Genomic DNA, 17,336 nt, shown 5'->3' on the forward strand with positions numbered 1-17,336 from the left:
CTGCGCAAATGGTACCTACTTTTTTATGGACTGTGCGCGGGTTAGCTGGTTTGTGGAAGCACTTCCTAGACTCGTTGAACGCCCGGGGATGTAAAGTTCTGATCCCGCAGGAGTTGGAACAGCGCTGCTACCAGCTTCGGATATTTGTCCGTCCTGTCGCGAAACACAACGTGTAAACAACCTGCAGTACAAAGAAACCAGGGAAATAAGAAGCGGCAATCATCAGGCATGGATTACTCTAAACCTCTGGTGAGCTGGCGATCCTAACTTCCAAACGATTTTCAATTTTTCATGCTGAATCGTTTGGGCAAAGGTTAAGAGAGATGTACAATGATGTAACAAAGGAGTTTGTGTTTCCATGGATTATCAAACAAAATATTGGAACCGATGTTCTTAAGATTAAAAACATTCGGATTTGCAGGATTTTTAAAGTATAGATCGCATCAACCTGTATTAATTACCACTGATTCACGCGTTCTTGCCGATCACGGTCTGTGTCCTCGCCAGATACATGTTGATTGTGATCAGTCTGAGAGTCGTGATGTCTTCTACTAAGGAACGGGTTACAGAAAGCAGTTGCTTCATTCTCGTCGGTATCTTCATCCCGAACTGTCGTAGGTTGATAAGCACCTGCCATGCCTGGCTTGGCAGCCGAACGTTTATGTCCTTAAACGAAAAAAGATCGGTTTTTTCTTAACAAATCGGCGAAATCAGAGTTTTCGATGCTGACGAACATGCTCGGAGAAGCTTGGTGACGAACAATTGAATGCCGCGCCTTCTAAACCGGAAAGGGTGGGGCGAGTACTGTGTAAAGTTACTGTCACGCTTGAGGATCGATCGTCTGTGTTTTCTACTCTGTTTTTTGAACCATTACTTATTGAGTTGGAAAAAATGTAGACAGATTAAAATAAACTTGAGCCAATGCGAGAAGAGAAAGTGAATGATCGTATCAGTTTTCACAAGAAACGCATTTAAAGCCATCAGCCTATATTGTCTACTATTTCGCTATATTTCATTGATGTATTTTTCGTCCTTCAATTATCGTTAAGCCCTTTCTGTGTGTTTGTTTGTTTTGCTGTTTGAAAGCAACTGAAAAAAGCAATGTCAGGAACAAGTTTTTTAATTTTTAAGTAATAGTTTCGTCTTGCATTTTATGTATTACCTTGTAACTGTAGAATTTACAATTTCAATTTTCAAAAAAGGAAAGCAAGTTCGACGACCAGCGGGAAAGTAGAAAAATATGTTTTATTTCGGTACACTGGTCTTTATTTTAAATTACTTATTCCGAAGGAACAGAGAGTTCAGTAGCATTCGGTTCTAAATTGATTTTGTTGGTTTTTTCCCTTTTTTCGAAGTTTCATTTGCCAGTTGTAATAATACAGGTTTGTGGCCGTGAGAAATCGATTATTTTCCAGGGGGACTTTTTTGGCTTTTGTGAGATTGGAACTCCGGACATTTTGATCTACAGGGAAAATGGCGATGATCGCCAGACTACGAAGTATTTCTTACCAATCGCATTGTGTCGTGGAACCGAAAAACGTGAGTTTGTTACTGAGTTGTCATAGGCAATCCAGTTAGAAAATCCTTTTGTTTGTTTGTTTGTTTTTTTTCCGTGTCATGAAAAGTCTTGCCTGTCACTCCCCTGCTAAGTGATGTCTTTGTGCATAGAGTCTTCTGTGCGTATTTGTTAGGTTTGAGGGGGCTGGGGTAATGCGTAGATTTCTCTGGTGCACACAGGACAACATTTAATTATTAACCTGCAATGGCGTCGAAAGTCATTGTAACGCGAATGACGTTTTAGTGCATCTTTAAACAAAATATACCCTCATGGAGCTCAAGAATGGAACGTCAATTGGATAAACTAGACAGGCGGTGAAAAATAAATATCTGGAATCTTTAAAACGACGAGTAATGGTCTTCGACAACAATTTCATTTTTTGCCGTTGGATATCAAGTAAGTTATTTCTAATATTCTACTAACTTGGTATTATATACAAGACTGAAATCAAATGGCAATTCTTTTATGGATTTAACAAACATTGAAGGAATCGAACGCCTTCAATGCATCACAGTGGTGACTGAAGTCGCATCTAAGTTGTCTGGCAAGTTACATTCATTTTGTACTCAACTCTGCAAAGGAAAAAGAAAATTGGAAATGTGACAGTGAAAAATTATTTGAATGAAAGCTTGTTGTCTCTTTTGTGCTTTATTATTTACGGTCAAGGATCTCTCGAAAAGGGTTTGATGTGAACTGTCAGAAATTTATTTAATTGTATATGCTTTGTGACACCAATTGCGTGTCTCGTTTGCACGCACGCAATTGAAATAGGAAGGGTTTTTGCCTCTAATAGCAAATATGTTTCACCTTTTGTGAATTTATTATGTTGTGTAATTTTAGAGCTTAACAAATTTGCATACGTGTATTGAAATGTGAAACGGGAGGATTTTTTTGGTAGTGCACTGTAAGTAGCGCATAAGTCACGAAAATGAACTTATCTGTTGCAAGCGTGCTTGAGTTTCAACAAAATGAGCCCCAAAATCGGCAGAAAATTGTGACGCCGATGAATAATAAAGTAGCTGCTATTCCCAATAGATGGAATTACCTGGTGATAAATAACCTCGTCTTGGAGAGAAATTTTATTTACTTTGCAGAATTTACTTTGCAGAAAAAAAGGTCAACCTCAAGAGTTGAATTCGCACATTTCTTGTCAAACTTTATAACACTTGAAAGAAAAAGAAAACTAACAAAAACAAAAACCCGGTATATTGCCATCATTTGACACAGATGCTTCGCGAGTAAACACGCCGCAGTGACTTAATCACGGCGCCCGCTGAATTCGATGTCACTTTCGATTTTGTGATTTACTTGTGCAGCCAAAAGTACAGTAACAAATTTGAACGTCGCAAAAATCTCGCAAAATGTTTTTCGCTGATGGTAACCTTTCATATGCGGTTCAAAATTAATGTTGTTTTCATGTCGTAAATTTTGTTGCTGATGGCAAAATAACACAAACAGCGGTGATAAACATTGTATTCCAACGCATTTTTATAAAACTTGACGTTTCGTATGCTAGTCAACACATACGAAACGTCAAGTTTTATAAAAATGCGTTGGAATACAATGTTTATCACCGCTGTTTGTATTATTTTCTTAATCAAGCTACGATGGCCTAAGAACAAGAGTTTATATGATGGCAAAATATTTAATTCTCGATCGACCATCCAGAAGACTTCCTTTTGCTCTTCCTAAAAACTGTGTATCAATATTTATTTACTTTTGCATCAATATTAAATTTGCATAAAGCAAGCTAACAAAATCTGTACCTTACTGAGTTCGCATCTTTGGGTGTTCAAAAAGAATTTTCGGTCCTATGCTTCTGTTACGAAGTGGTATATTTTTTAGGTAACCCATGCAGATACTAACCCGGCCGGATGGAATTAACTTCAGTGAACTTTTGTATTTCAAAGCTGTCAGGGTTTAGTACTTTGCTAGTAACCAGGTGTCTTCTCATGGGGCTATTTACCTAAGACTTTTACCATGACGCGACAATGATATACAATACCAAAACAATATCGTGTACTATTAAAGCTACCAGGAGCCCATCAAGGGCAAAATATGATGAGCTCCTGGAGCTACATATTAAACTTGAATATCCTGGAAGACGAAACGCAGCTCAGTGATTTCAGCAGTTTTGAAAAAAAAACTCGTAAAAAGATAATTACATCAAGATTATAATTTGGTCAAAAATTATCTAACACTACATTGACAATGTGGAATAAAGCGCTGTGTTCCTGCACTACCACACGTACGCGATGCGTGCCTATTTTTTCTAAAGCTGACAGGAATTTTTTCTTTCTGACAAATGTTTAATAGGCTGATAGCCAAGTTTTTAACCTCATAAAAAGATATTTCGTCGTATCAACGTGTGAGCCAAAGGGCCTCTGCTGGCTCGACTTCTGGATGACCCCTTAAAAATTGACTGGAACGCTGCAGTTCAATACCACCCAACTCAGACAGTCCCTTCAGTATTTGAGTAAGACGTACCACAGGCAACAAAGTGTACGCTCATCGAGCGTCTAGTTCAAATAAAAAGACAGCTCAACCGGCAAGTTTGGACAAAGTGTCACCTGCTTCATCTTGTAATGTTTGTTTACTTATTTTTATTTATCGATCTGTATCAGTCGACTGCTCACCACAAGCGAAGCTACTTACAAAAAGATATTGTTATTATTATTATTATTATTCACATTGACCTTGCGCTGTTGCTAATTTGCGTGAGATAGGCTGACACACACAAAAAATTGGCCGTGGGAGCAATATATCAGTTAAAGTATTCAGAAAACAAGGTAACTTGATGTCCATTTGGGGCTGTTGATGCCGTAAAATGGCTAAGACAAAGGAAGCAAGAGGGTCAATTGACTCGCAAGCCTTGACGCTCAACTCAAAAGCGGCGATTTTCACATAAACGACCGTAATTCATAATTTTGTATCTTCATAGGCTTGATTTTACGAGTATGAAGGCAGGTTAACTCAAAAGCGACGGCTAACATCTGTTGTTTGAATTTACCGCACCAAGTACGAATCAAATCGACTGACTCCGACACCGCACTTTAAGTAGGTGAATCAAATGTTTTACACAATGATTGTCATAGTACGGAGTTTAAGACGTAGGCGAACTGACATATTGGACGTAGGCGAACATACGGTAGGCGAAACGACCGAAATTCAACCGTACGTTTCGTTTACGATTTCACTATTTTCAAAAAAATCACCTTAGGCTACCGCCAATGGAGGAGAATTTGCCTTTCCGCCTGTCTTTCCCAACTTAATTTCCCACTCAATCCCAGAGTCATCGGTCCCTTGACCAGCGGTCGGGAAAGAGAGACTCTGACTCTGGTCGAATCGGTTGAATCCAAAAAAGGCCATATTTGATTGGCTGTTGAAAACGGTTTAATTTCCTGCCATTTGTCAAGTCCTAAACTAAAAAAATCGTGATTTGTTCTGGATTTTTATCTATACAAGGTTGAAGATAATCTAGAAATAAATCTTTTTACAACTTATCAGTTCCGTAACGTTTTTGTTTTTGAAAATACATCAATTTTCACTTGCATGACACCAGATACCGAAATCTGTTATGATTGAAAAAATGTCTCTCGTTACTGTTGATTCTCCGCAGTTTAAACGTTTCGAGTGAATTAGGATATGTGTTTATACTCGTGTACTGTCATGACAAGGTGAACTCCAGTTGTTTGGTAGATTTCTAACCGTCTCCGTTCACGCACGCGCAGTTACTCAACCGGAACCAGAGTTTTCTGGTTCCGGTTTTGGATTCTTCCAGAGCCTCTCGTGCCCGTTCCACTGGACAAGGGTAACGGAGGCTCTGGGAACGAGATTGGCTCGATGGGCCTTTTGCATGGTACAAAATCCGCCATGCTGGAGGGCAAGCTCATTATTATTTCCCCACTGGGACATTAAAACAAAGAGACCTGAACCAGTCAAGCTTGACTTGCCTTTGTTTTAATGTCCCAGTGGAGGAATAATAAGCTTGCCCTCCAGCATGGCGGATTTTGTACCACGTGATCGTTTGTTGCAAAAAAACCTATTGCAAATTTTGAAACACTCGCGCATTCGGTTTGTGTAGGTAATCACATGACTTGGAATAAATAAGCCGACGAGTATTTTTTTTCAAAGACGCACAAAATTGCGCGAGCGCGTAAGGCGATTGCAATTTGAAATCTTTTATTTTTGCACTGGATTTCCTCTTTTCTCCACTGTTACCTGAAAACTGCATTTCTCTTGTCCAAGAAGAATGGAGAAATTCGTCCATGTGTATATTAATTAAAGGTATTACCGCCATTGCTTAATTGAATGCCATAATAGGAAATTTTTGCTCCCTTAAACAAGACTTTAGTTTCGGATCCTGTGACTGTCCTGTGTCAATCCAGGGTGTGATAATTATGTAACGCTTATGTAAAAAAGTTTATCTTTGCGGGTAAAATGAATGCAAAACTAACTTGGGTCTCTGAGTTGAGTTACAAGCTACAGCTGGCTATTGGCTTAGGACAAACGAGTACCCCAAAATCAGCCCACGCCTATCGACATCCTACTTCAGGATACGGAACCAAGCAGTTAATTACAGAAACCCTTTTTGAAGACTATACTGAACATTTTTGAGACTAAGATGACTGTATTTTAAAGTCTTTAATGGGCCATTTCCGAGTTTCTGTTTGTCTCGGTTTCGAAGTGAGTCTTGGTGCTCAACTATTGTAAGGGAAATAAGTTTGATTTGCATAAGAAAAAGCAACTCATTACCATTTAAATGGTTGTGCACCAGGACTCGCTTTGAAACTGAGGCAGCAGCAACTCGGAAATGGGCTATTGAATCTCAGCCTGCAAAATAGGGACCTTTAGATTCTAGGACGAGGACAAAAACGAGTCTAAGTGCGAAGTTTTTCTCGTGAAAACTAGTTTTCATTTACATATAAAGTAGAACTAACAGACGAGTTCACGCTCTTGAGTGCATCATGGGTAATCAGGGCAAGATGGAACGTATTCATGACATGCAATTTTGGGTTTTTTATTTTCCAAAACAGAAGATATGCGCTCAAAGGTGCGGCAGAATAAATTTGGAGAGAATGACTATTCTAGAAATTATTTTATTAAAAAGAGTTTGCCATACATTTCCTGTAATTCCAAAGGCACAAAATTACAGAGAATGTATGGAGACAAAAAAGCAATATTTAGGAATTCCAAAGAAATTAAAGAACGGATATCAAGCATAGTTCATCTCAGTTGTGAACATGAACTTGTTTGTTTGTTTACAGTACATTTTGCTCAAAAATTTCCATACAAATTCCCGCCAAGTTGCCCTGATTACCCATGATGCAACCAAGAGCTTGAACTCGTCTATTGAGGCTCTGCCAGGGTAAATTCCGACAAGCGACATGGCCTAAAAAGTGGCGACACCACTTAAACTGAAATCGCGACAAACAACATCCTTTCTTTAAATTTCCGACAGCAACGTGAAACATTGACAAAGCACCGACACGAGACGTTTTAAAATTCAGACATGCGACAAGCGACACGGACAAGGCCTCTATTACCATCACAAAAACTTCGCACTTAGACCCGCTTTGAAGAGGAGGCAGACATGAACTCAAACATTACATCGTTATGTTTCTCTCTAAGAGTTGATTGCAAACCATCTAAAATAATATTTTTGGCCCGCAAAATTAGAGATTGATAATCGCTTGCTTTGTCTAGAGACACGATTCTTAAATGCTCGTTCATTTAATTTCTCTAATCTAGTCACTTTTTAAAGGTGAAGTGCCCAACAGTGGAGAGATGATAAAGGTGTGGAACAAAAAAGGAATTATCTATCTTGACATCAAAATGAATAAGGAGATTTAATCCATTAAACCCACTTATTTGTCTACTAAATTTTCAGCAAAAGTCAGCTATACATTCATGAAGGTTAAGTGTACAGCGCGAATAAGTTTAACCATTTGACTCTCAGGAGTGATCCAATGTAAATTCTCTTCATATTTCAATGAAATGTCAGTCAGATATGTATTGAGAATGAAGATTACCATCAACTTAAGAGGTGTGATCTTGATATAACACCAAATTCTCATGTCTACCAAACAAAGAAATTTAATGGAAGAGTTAAAGAGAATGAACGTTTCGATCTTGGGAATGAAAGGCTTAATCCCGGGTTGGGGGGGGGACGGACTCATATATGAAACAAATGGGGATGCTCGTCGTCTCACTTAGGGGTATAAATTTTGGTCTCGCTTAGGGTGTTCCGGGCAAAGCGCCACTATTTTAAGCCGCGAAGGTCTCGATTAGGGTTCCGCGAAGAAACATAGAATTACGTGCAGAGAAACAGAAGTCAAATTTTCTTTTTAACATGTTTTGTTTAGGGGTCTAAATTTGCTTAAGCCACGCCCAGATTGGTCTCCTTTAGGGGTTAAATTCACAATTTCTGACGAGCATCCACGTCTGTTTCCTAAGGGAGTCCCCCCTTGCGGGGGGGGGGGGGGGGTTTAATACATCTCTCTTGCTTGAGGTCTTGATCAGCCACTTGAAAGTTGTATTACTAGTTGTGACAACAAACAATTATTTCTGCAATGATGCAAACATTAAATTTCTTATTGTTTTAAGTAAAGCATGGTGTTAGAAGCACAAGTGGGAGCAATAATTAACTTCAGACCCAGACTAGGATGTAACCATCACAAAAAAACAAAATCTTAAAGGATCTGCTCAGGAAGGGATACAGGACACAGCGAAAGAAAATTGAAGTAGGTAGTGTCGAAACCAATCAACAGACAAGGCATGTTCAAATATGTCAGACTTTATTTCAGCATTTAACCTGCAGCATTTTACTGTTTTGAGGCTTGATCTTTAGCAGCTGCTGATCGCTGTCCCGTGTGGTTCTTTGCCAGGAAGTCTGTAAACTCCTGGTAAGGAGTCTTGGAGAACACGGTGTCCTTCCACATGTCAGGGGTCAGGTAAGAGTACGTCTTACAGATGGCTTCAAAGGTGGCCTTGGCTTAAAGTTAAACACACAGTGTCAATGATTAGCCCTTGGAATTGACTGAACTATTTGACTGCATGATGCAGTTCTTGTCAAAACCAGCTGCCAACCCTTGCTTAAGAGTCTCCCAATACCTGTAGCTCAGTGGTAGGAGCATCCACCAGGAGCAAAGAGGGCCCACCCTAAGCCAATCACATTGAACCTTTCAAATTCTGGAAGGTGACGTCTGAAGCAGAACATGTTAAGCGGGTCAGAAAAACTGTAGTTATGGAAAAATGGACTTCAAGCAAGCAGTTAGCACTGCCTATTTTTTTATTCAAAATAGCATGTTTAAATCATTTCCAGTTGTCTGCAATCCAGGATTTCATAAAAAGGAAGAATGACATATTTGTCAATTTGCTCACTGGATATCATGGAAAGTCACTGATATTTCAAGCTTTTATACTATCAGTCTTCGATAGCCTCACCTCTTCTTGCTCACACGTTGTAATCATAATCGTAAAAATTCATATATTTTTAAAAAACGATTTCATTATCCGGAAAACTCTTAAGGTTATGTGTCAGAGTTGTAGTATTTTTGCAAAGGCAGCTACTTGTGATCAGTGGTGCAGAAGTAAACAAACATCATAAACAGTAAAATTTCATGTGCCTCACTGTATTTCGGCATGGTCCATGACAACGCCCAGGCGGGCAAACAGAAGAAGTGAAATATTTGGGAAGACATTCAGTGAAGTTACAGCTACCCATTGATGCCAAGGTTAGGGAAGCTTTCAAATAAGACTTCCCTAAAAACAACTGCATGGGAGGCTAGGATGGTTGATGTCTACATGGATCTTTTGTCAGTTACTTCTGACATTAATTGGACTTAATAATACAGATAACAATTGGCTATGTGACTGAGTGAAGAAGTTCAAGTCAGGCAAAACCTTGCAGTTCACTCCTTGCATGTCATGGGGTTTGTCAAGTTCAGCAGCTCAGTGGTCAAAGCACAAGCAAGAGCAACAAGGATGACATAAAAATATATAAATCCTCTTTTTCATCAAATACTTAGAAAGTGGGTGTGCAAAATAAGCATATTATGGGAAACCAATGAGACACTAGTCTAAACACTTGTTCAAGCTTATGTTTTTCCAAGTGAGGGAAAACAAAAACCAAGGTCCCCTTACCAAAATTGCCAAGTGTGGCTGTCTGTCCACGAGCAGAGGTGTAGCAGTCTTCAATCCCTGCCATCTGAAGCAACTTCTTGGGGACTGGAGCAGACACTATACCAGTTCCTCTGGGGGCGGGGATCAGACGCACTCGTACTGATCCACATTTTCCTGTCACCTTAATTTAAAACAAGAGAATGTCATCACTATACTCTCAGAAGTACTACTTTGTCATAGCAGAGCACTGCCAGGTTAACTTATTGTGAGAATAAATAACCCAGGTGCTCCACTGTTAGGTTTGGCTAAATCTATATTATATCAATTTTACATCCCAGCCGTTGTCATAGTTGATACTTTATCACACGGTGCAATGAAACAGGCCATAATATAGAAGTAAGAATTTCAGAGATGGCACTTGAAATTTCAAAGTGGATCCCAGGACCACTCGGCCAAGTCAATGGTCATGTAAGCATTTTGGTGGTACAAAGACCTCTATGAACTATTCATAGCACAAAAGAGATGTTCAGAGATGAGAACAAGTGCCAGTAAAAATATGTTCCCTTCTAAGTGACTTTATCATGTTTCCCTTGATAACAATCAAGGCTGTTGCCTAACAGGAGCCCGGTAGCCTGGGGCTCCCAAAGAATAGCTCTGGGCTCCTTAATTTTTCACAGCAACACCTTTCACTTCATATGTTCTCAGCATTTAGCTCTGAGGGCCCCTTTAAAATTTTCTTAGGCAGCAGCCTTGACAATACCTCATGAAAATATAAAACAAAATTTTTTATTTGAGCAGAGAAAAGATCATTTTAGGCAACTAGCTCCACCTTGATAAAGGGGATATGGGAGGTCCTAGATGTTATAAACGTATTCATCCCTGAAGCAGCTCCCATTGAGGAGTAAAATCATCCAGTGTTGGATAGAGTAAAATATTATAAGTATCCCTCTTAGGACAGAAAGGGTCGACATACCTTGCATGGCACAGTGTGGGGTTGACCGATCTTGTTTCCCCAGTATCCGCGACGAACAGGAACAACAGACAATTTGGCAAGGATGATAGCACCCCGAATGGCTGTTGCGACCTCCTTGGAGCACTTGACCCCAAGACCAACATGGCCATTGCTATCACCAATAGCAACAAAGGCTTTGAAACGAGTACGCTGTCCAGCCCTGGTCTGCTTCTGAACCGGCATGATTTTCAGTACTTCATCTTTCAGAGCAGATCCAAGAAAGAAATCAATAATCTCATGCTCCTAAGACAAGAACAGATACAAATTTAAAATTCCTTTGGCATTTAATGGAAAGGCCAATAAATCACTGAGCAATAATTGCCAAAAAGGTTCTGACACCTCTTCTTACCTTGATAGGAAGAGAGAAAAGGTAAACTTGTTCCAATGTTTTGATCTTCATATCCTTCACCAAACGACCAAGTTTTGTCACTGGTACCCACTAAACAATGAAACACCAACACATTGAGTACCAAACACTCTCAAGTACAAATAACTGCCAAGATGGAACAACCTTAACCCATTGACACTTAGGGTGTCCTTAGGTGTCCTAGGGCGTTTGAGGTGTGAATCGGTTAAATGAGAAGAACCATCCCAATTACTCACTGATATCAAGGCCTATGATTAATAGTCTGACATCATACTTGAGCGATCAATTATGCACAGGTGCCCCATTCTAGGACTGATAGGCACAATGCGGCGAGGGCTAGTCGCATTCTAAACAATAGCTGACGTTCTTATTAGATTTTATTCTGTCAAACCCTAAGTATTTTAATTGTACATTGCCTCTTATATTTTTCACGTTTTAAATGTATTTTTTATTTTAGTGATGGATTAATAAAGCTATTATTATTAGATAAATGCAAGACAAATGTGGGTATCCTATAAGGGTTGAGGTGGATATGGCAAGCTCAGTTTAAAAGTACTGGCATGTTTCCCACAGGATTTAGAAGGGAATTACCATCTGTAACCCATGAGGTACGTTCTGGATGGATATTTGCCAGCTGAACATGCGGGCATATCACTTATAATCACTGAATTCTATTTTCCTGCAAGGAAAAACCCACTATTAAATGGGCACAAGACACTAAATCCACTGGAAAGTAGATGGCTGTTTTGAAATAGTAACAGTGTTTCAAATCATCATAACCACATGCACACTTCAAGTAAAACTGTAGCCTGTTATTCTCAATCAACAGTTGTTTAAATTGGTTAGCAATGATTAGAACAATAGTCCTGAAGTGATCAAAGAACACTTAATATGGAAAAATAGAGGCAGATGACTGATTCTCAAAACAGTTTCCAGAAACCTGACCACTCATTTACAGTGACCTTGCAATAGTAGCACACAAAGGACAGGTTTCAAGGATCATTATTATGACTGCAATGTGCTGCCACCATCATATCTGTAATGAAAGTTGACAGACTGAAAAATGAATCCTACTCCAGGTACAGAGACGGTGGAGTCGTCACTTCATTTCTTACTCGGTCTTCTTTTGTAAAACCCCACAGAAACACTTGCTATGCAAGCTAAGAGATTTGGGAGGGCATTAACGAGAAGATTTGCGACTGCATTTAACATGGTAATGTGTACTCTCCAAGTTATGAATGTACAATTATTGCTGTACTTGGGCTGGTAATGTACGGTTCGGCTAGATCGCTGAATACCCAGCCCACTAAAAGTCTTGCATAAAAAACTGCCACCGCAGTCCCGCAGTCAACGGTGGCATGGTAGAGAAAATGATATTCATATAAACAACAGTGTTCCTAAACCGGGTATTCTGTAATCGCTCCTTAGCTTTCATTCTGCAGTTCGGTTAACTACACTTTTCACAAGATTGTGCGAAGAAGAAAGCACTTGTTTACTGATTAAGCTTAAGTGTTCGTTTCAGTGATTAGGCCTAAGAACTTTCATACAATTTTACTTTTCATTTTGCGGTTCAGTCAACTACACTTTTCACGAGATCATGTAAAGAAAAAAGTACTCATTTACTGATTAAGCCTAACTGCTTGCTTCAGTCATTAGGCCTAAGCACTCTCTTAAACATTTTAGCTTTCATTTTGCGGTTCGGTGAACTACTGGCGTTTCTAAAATGAGGGTAAGGGTAAGACCAAGGGTGAGAGTAAGGGTAAGGATACGAATATAAAAAGTATTCTAGACATGCATAAAAGCTAACCTTATGCCTAATTAGGCCTAAACAAAAGTTTAAGGTTAGCTTTTATGCATTTTTAGGATACTTTCTGTATTCGTATCCTTACCCTTACCCTTGGTCTTGAAGCGACCAAATGTCATGGGCGCTTGAACCCTTCCAATTGCTTTTTATAAGTTAACCATGTCTGCACTTAATTCCTGGTTGATTACTCGATATATCAAACTGAAACACGTGTTACCTCTTTGTCCTCAGCTTTACCCCTTCCACGACCGCGTCCACGGCCCCTACCTCGACCCCTTCCACGGCCTCGGCCACCAAATCCACCACGAAAACCTCCACGTCCACCACCGGCTGGTTCCGAATCCGCCATTTGCTGAGGAAGAGAGAAGTACTCAAATTTCTACATTATGACACTAAACTTAACTGTCTCGCGACAAAAGTCTGTGTGCGTGTGTTAAGGCCTACATTTTTCGCTTTTCCGACTTTATTTTCTCGATAATAAGCTCTAAATATTTTGTCTCCATCGTGTCAAGAGGTTCGTTCCACTATCGTCACATTTTCACAGCAAAATTAGTTTGGAGGCCACACAAAAACACGCTCAAAACGACCGCAAATCATAACCATTTTTTAAAAAGTTGTATTATGTTGCAAAAGAACAAAGATTGATGGGGATGACTACGGATTTTGTCTTCGATTATTCTTGAACTTACGTGATGTCTTTGTGCGACTGAGAAGGAACAGCGCAGGCGTGCACTTGCATTTATAGCAAAACATATTATGGGATGCTTACAACCATTCTAAGAGGGTAGGGAGGTACTGTGCTCTAATAGTTCCCTCCTTGTTTGCTCCCAGGAGCACCGGTAATCGCATAAGAAAATCTTCCGCTAGAAAATTTATAAAAGGAGGTAAGGAGAAACTAACTATGGGAGAAATAAATGATTATTTCATAGGCACTGAGTTTTATCCACGAAAATTATAGTGAATAAAATTCGTACTGATTTTAAATGTAGCAAATCAGGAACATGAAAGACAAAATTTCATTGTGATGAATACCGTTCGTCCAATCAGCAACGCGAACGACGAAATTTCACTGATGGTGAATAAAAGTATCGAATGGAACGTTATCCGACAGCCGTGCACGTGACCGGTTGCACAAAAACCACGCGCTTTGAAAAGTGGCCGAGGGAAGGAAGGTTTGCTTGTGTTTGCTCAGTTGAGCAATTTATTTTAGTACAAGAAGGCAAAAATACCTCTCAAAAAACTGAACTAGACGTAACGTTGGAAGACTCTTGAAAACGAGGTACGAAGACAGGAAAATGGGGGAGTTATTCCAGCGGTTGAGCTGAATGAGTATAAGCCTGTTTAATTTATCATCTCCGTCCGCACTAAAGATAGCAATGAATACGAGCCGACTTCCCTTCGAAGTTTAGTGACTAGCTTCGAACGACACCTGAAGAAAAAGGGATAATTATTCCCCAAGGATAATAAACGACTTGATATTTGAGAAAACCAGAAAATTTCTTCAGTCCAAACAAAAACAACGAAAGAAGCAAGGGAAGGGAAATAAACCCAAAGCATCTGTAGATTTGACAAGCGACGAATTAAAAATATTGTACGAGAAGGGTTAGCTCGGTATGTGTAGTCTCGAGGCACTCTAAACACACTTAGGCAGTTCACGCTCTTAAGAGCATCATGGGTAATCAGGGCACCATGGCGGGAAATTCAAAGGTTTGTCACGGAAATTCAAAGTAAAATAAACTGTCTATGACTCCACTTTTCTAGACTTTCGCCTTCATAAACCAAACAAATAAGTTCACGTTCACAACCGAGATGAATTGGAGTTGGTATCTGTTCTTGGATTTCTTAAATATTGTTTTTTTGTCTCCATACATTCTCTGTAATTTTGTACCTTTGGAAATACAGGAAATATATGACGGAAACTTTGTTCAATAAAATAATTTCTACAATAGCCATTCTCTCCAACTTTATTCTGCCGCATCTTTGAGCGCATATCTTCTGTTTTGGTAAAAAAAAAAACAAAATTCCATATCATGAATACTTTTCGTCGTTTTCAACTCACACAACGTTACGCAAGTCTTGCCCTGATTACCCATGATCTCAATAGCGTGAACTCGTTTATTTGTCTACCAAATGCTACACGAAAAAAAAAACTCAGTACCTATGAAATAAACACATTACAGCATGGAAAGTGCTTTGTACGATTTTTATTCACTCATTGTTTCGTATCAGAAAACTCACTCGCTCACTGCGCTTACTCGTTTGTTATCTAGTACTACTCAACTCGTGAACAAAAATCGTACGCGTGCAGTTTCCATAAAGTAATCTCTATATAAGAACTATTCGATAAACTGAGGCCCCGTCACACGTATCCGGATAGTTTTTCCTCCATCAGCTGGCCTCCCGTTCACACGAATGCGGCGTTTTCGGACACCGAAAACGAAGCTTTTCGAAAACACTCTCCAGACTGTACATTTTTGCGGAGGTTTATCGTGTGAAAACGGAGTTTTTCGAATGAGAGAGAGAGAGAGAGAGAGAGAGAGAGCGCATGGGTACGTGCTATGCGGAGTGCTCTGTAGGTGGAGGTTAGCGTTTTTGAATCGTGTGAACAGGCGAATTTGATTCCAAAACGCTACGTGTGGACGCAGATTTTTTCATATGCGGAGAAGAAACTATTTCGAAAATATCCGGATACGTGTGGTGACGCGCACGAGTAAGACGTGAGGGCTGGTTTTATCCTTTCGTGTGCCACTCACGCGTGGCAGTATAACAGCTTGCAAGGGATGGAACACTTCTTTGAATCTCAAGCTCCGGAGCAAAGTCTGAAAAAGACAGATGACGCCACCATGCAATGGCAATAAATCGGGCCAATTTCAGTTCGCAGTTTAGGTGATGCTACAGGTCGACCGTAAAAATACTTCATGAGGCGATCGTAAATGCCTTAAATGGTGTTCACTGTATCACATTTAAAGTGAACTGGAATTGGCTAAAGTTCGTCAAGCCTCAAAGTACTGTTATTACATGGTAAAACGTCTTTTGCAAGCCTTTGCGATTATCGAGGCCAGTACGCGTTTAAACTAAGCAAGAAGTCTAAATCTCCAGCACCCTGATAGCAGAACCTTTCTCTTGTTTGATTTGAAGTTTCTCCTCCTCAGTAAAGAAAAGACAAAAAGAGGCTCTGCTCGCAGGGTGGATCTCCAGCAGTTTCAAACATGATAATGTCACGAGATAAGCGATGTTGTGTGACCGACTGGACGGGTTGTATTTAGGGAAAAGTGACGTCATTCACTCAATGGCTTAAAATTTCAGCGTGGAAACGCAGTTTAATATGTATGCAAAACACGAGTTTAAAAATCTGAAAGCCCGAAACTCCCGTGCTGCATGTTAATTCAGTTGCGTACAAACTCTTTGCGTTCTCAAACTAGTGAGTCTTTGACATCATTTTCTCTGCGATCCAGCTCTCTCAAGATATTAAAGTTAGTAATAGCACGCCATTAAATAGGAAAATTCCAGTTAAAATAAACAAGTGGCTTTTTGACATTAATTAAGGCTTACAACTTGGGTCACTTCGTGTTTAGTTAACATAGTTTTGAAATCCAAAGAAAAAAAATTTGATTTTTTTGATCATAGTACCACTTTAACGGAACTATTTTTTGCAACAACAAGAAATAGAAACATTCGTGGTGTCGAGTGAGAGGCTTTATGCGAGACCGAGGCTTCAAAGAGCCTCAGTTACTACAGAACTCGATGAACATCCGGTTTTACAACATAAAGGTAAAGTCACTGCGTACGAGCCAGAACGCCCATCAGGCAGGCGCTTATCTCCGGTTTCCGTAGCATGAAGCGACTAGAAGTATGTCTACTCGCCCCTGGATGGGATGCTAGTCCATCGCAGGGTTACCCCCAGCATTTCGCCGGTACCCATTTGTATACCTGGGTGGAGAGAGGCACCGTGAGAGTAAAGTGTTTTGCCCAAGAACACAACACAATGTCCTCCGGCCAGGACCCGAACCATGAGGCCACCGCGCCTCCCATGGTTTTACAACATGCAGTGGAGCAACCAAAGGGATGGGTGCTGTGTCGGGGCTTCAGTGTGAAATGTCGTTCACCGATTCAGAAACTCAAGCCCATGTTCTGAGTGATGACAAATGATGCAAATACAACAGCAATGCTGGATTCAGCCTTCTGCAACTGTTATGATTAAGATATTACTCTAATCTTGCCTGTTGACAACATGATGAAATCGTCAGTACAGAACTCCCAGCAGCGGTGTTGGAAATGCCCGAAATTTTGTAGTTTCTTTTAGCTCTTATTTGTCCTCTCCCTTACATCACCACCGGTTTCACTTTGATGATCATCCGGTATTTCCGATCCGATAACCTGTACCAAATCAAAGTATTCCCACAGCTAGTAGGTCACCCATATATCCGTTGTTATGAATGAGCCATCCGGACTTCAATCGCTGCAGAAAATT

General features: G+C 40.0%; 2 protein-coding genes across 2 annotated transcripts in view; both read right to left on the reverse strand.

Annotated features, from left to right (window-relative positions):
• LOC137969958 (inactive rhomboid protein 1-like) overlaps positions 1 to 1,427 on the reverse strand; it is a 33,039-nt gene extending 31,612 nt beyond the window's left edge. Inside the window, exons 1-2 of the mRNA XM_068816379.1 lie at positions 462 to 1,427; positions 20 to 181 (exon numbers count right to left, since the gene is read on the reverse strand). Coding sequence (XP_068672480.1) covers positions 20 to 181; positions 462 to 637 — 338 coding nt within the window. The 5' untranslated portion in view covers positions 638 to 1,427. The remainder of the gene's footprint in view (positions 1 to 19; positions 182 to 461) is intronic.
• Positions 1,428 to 8,338: 6,911 nt separating this feature from the next.
• On the reverse strand, positions 8,339 to 13,664 carry LOC137970577 (small ribosomal subunit protein uS5). Its single transcript, XM_068817101.1, has 6 exons — positions 13,555 to 13,664; positions 13,083 to 13,217; positions 11,044 to 11,133; positions 10,656 to 10,937; positions 9,704 to 9,863; positions 8,339 to 8,552 (listed from the first exon to the last, which is right to left on the reverse strand). The coding sequence occupies exons 2-6, from the start codon at positions 13,212 to 13,214 to the stop codon at positions 8,383 to 8,385; spliced, it is 834 nt and encodes a 277-aa protein (XP_068673202.1). The 5' UTR covers positions 13,215 to 13,217; positions 13,555 to 13,664; the 3' UTR covers positions 8,339 to 8,382.
• Positions 13,665 to 17,336: the final 3,672 nt, after the last annotated feature.

The sequence above is a fragment of the Montipora foliosa genome, chromosome 9 (assembly GCF_036669935.1).
Source record: "Montipora foliosa isolate CH-2021 chromosome 9, ASM3666993v2, whole genome shotgun sequence".
In the NCBI taxonomy this organism is placed as follows: Eukaryota; Metazoa; Cnidaria; class Anthozoa; order Scleractinia; family Acroporidae; genus Montipora; species Montipora foliosa.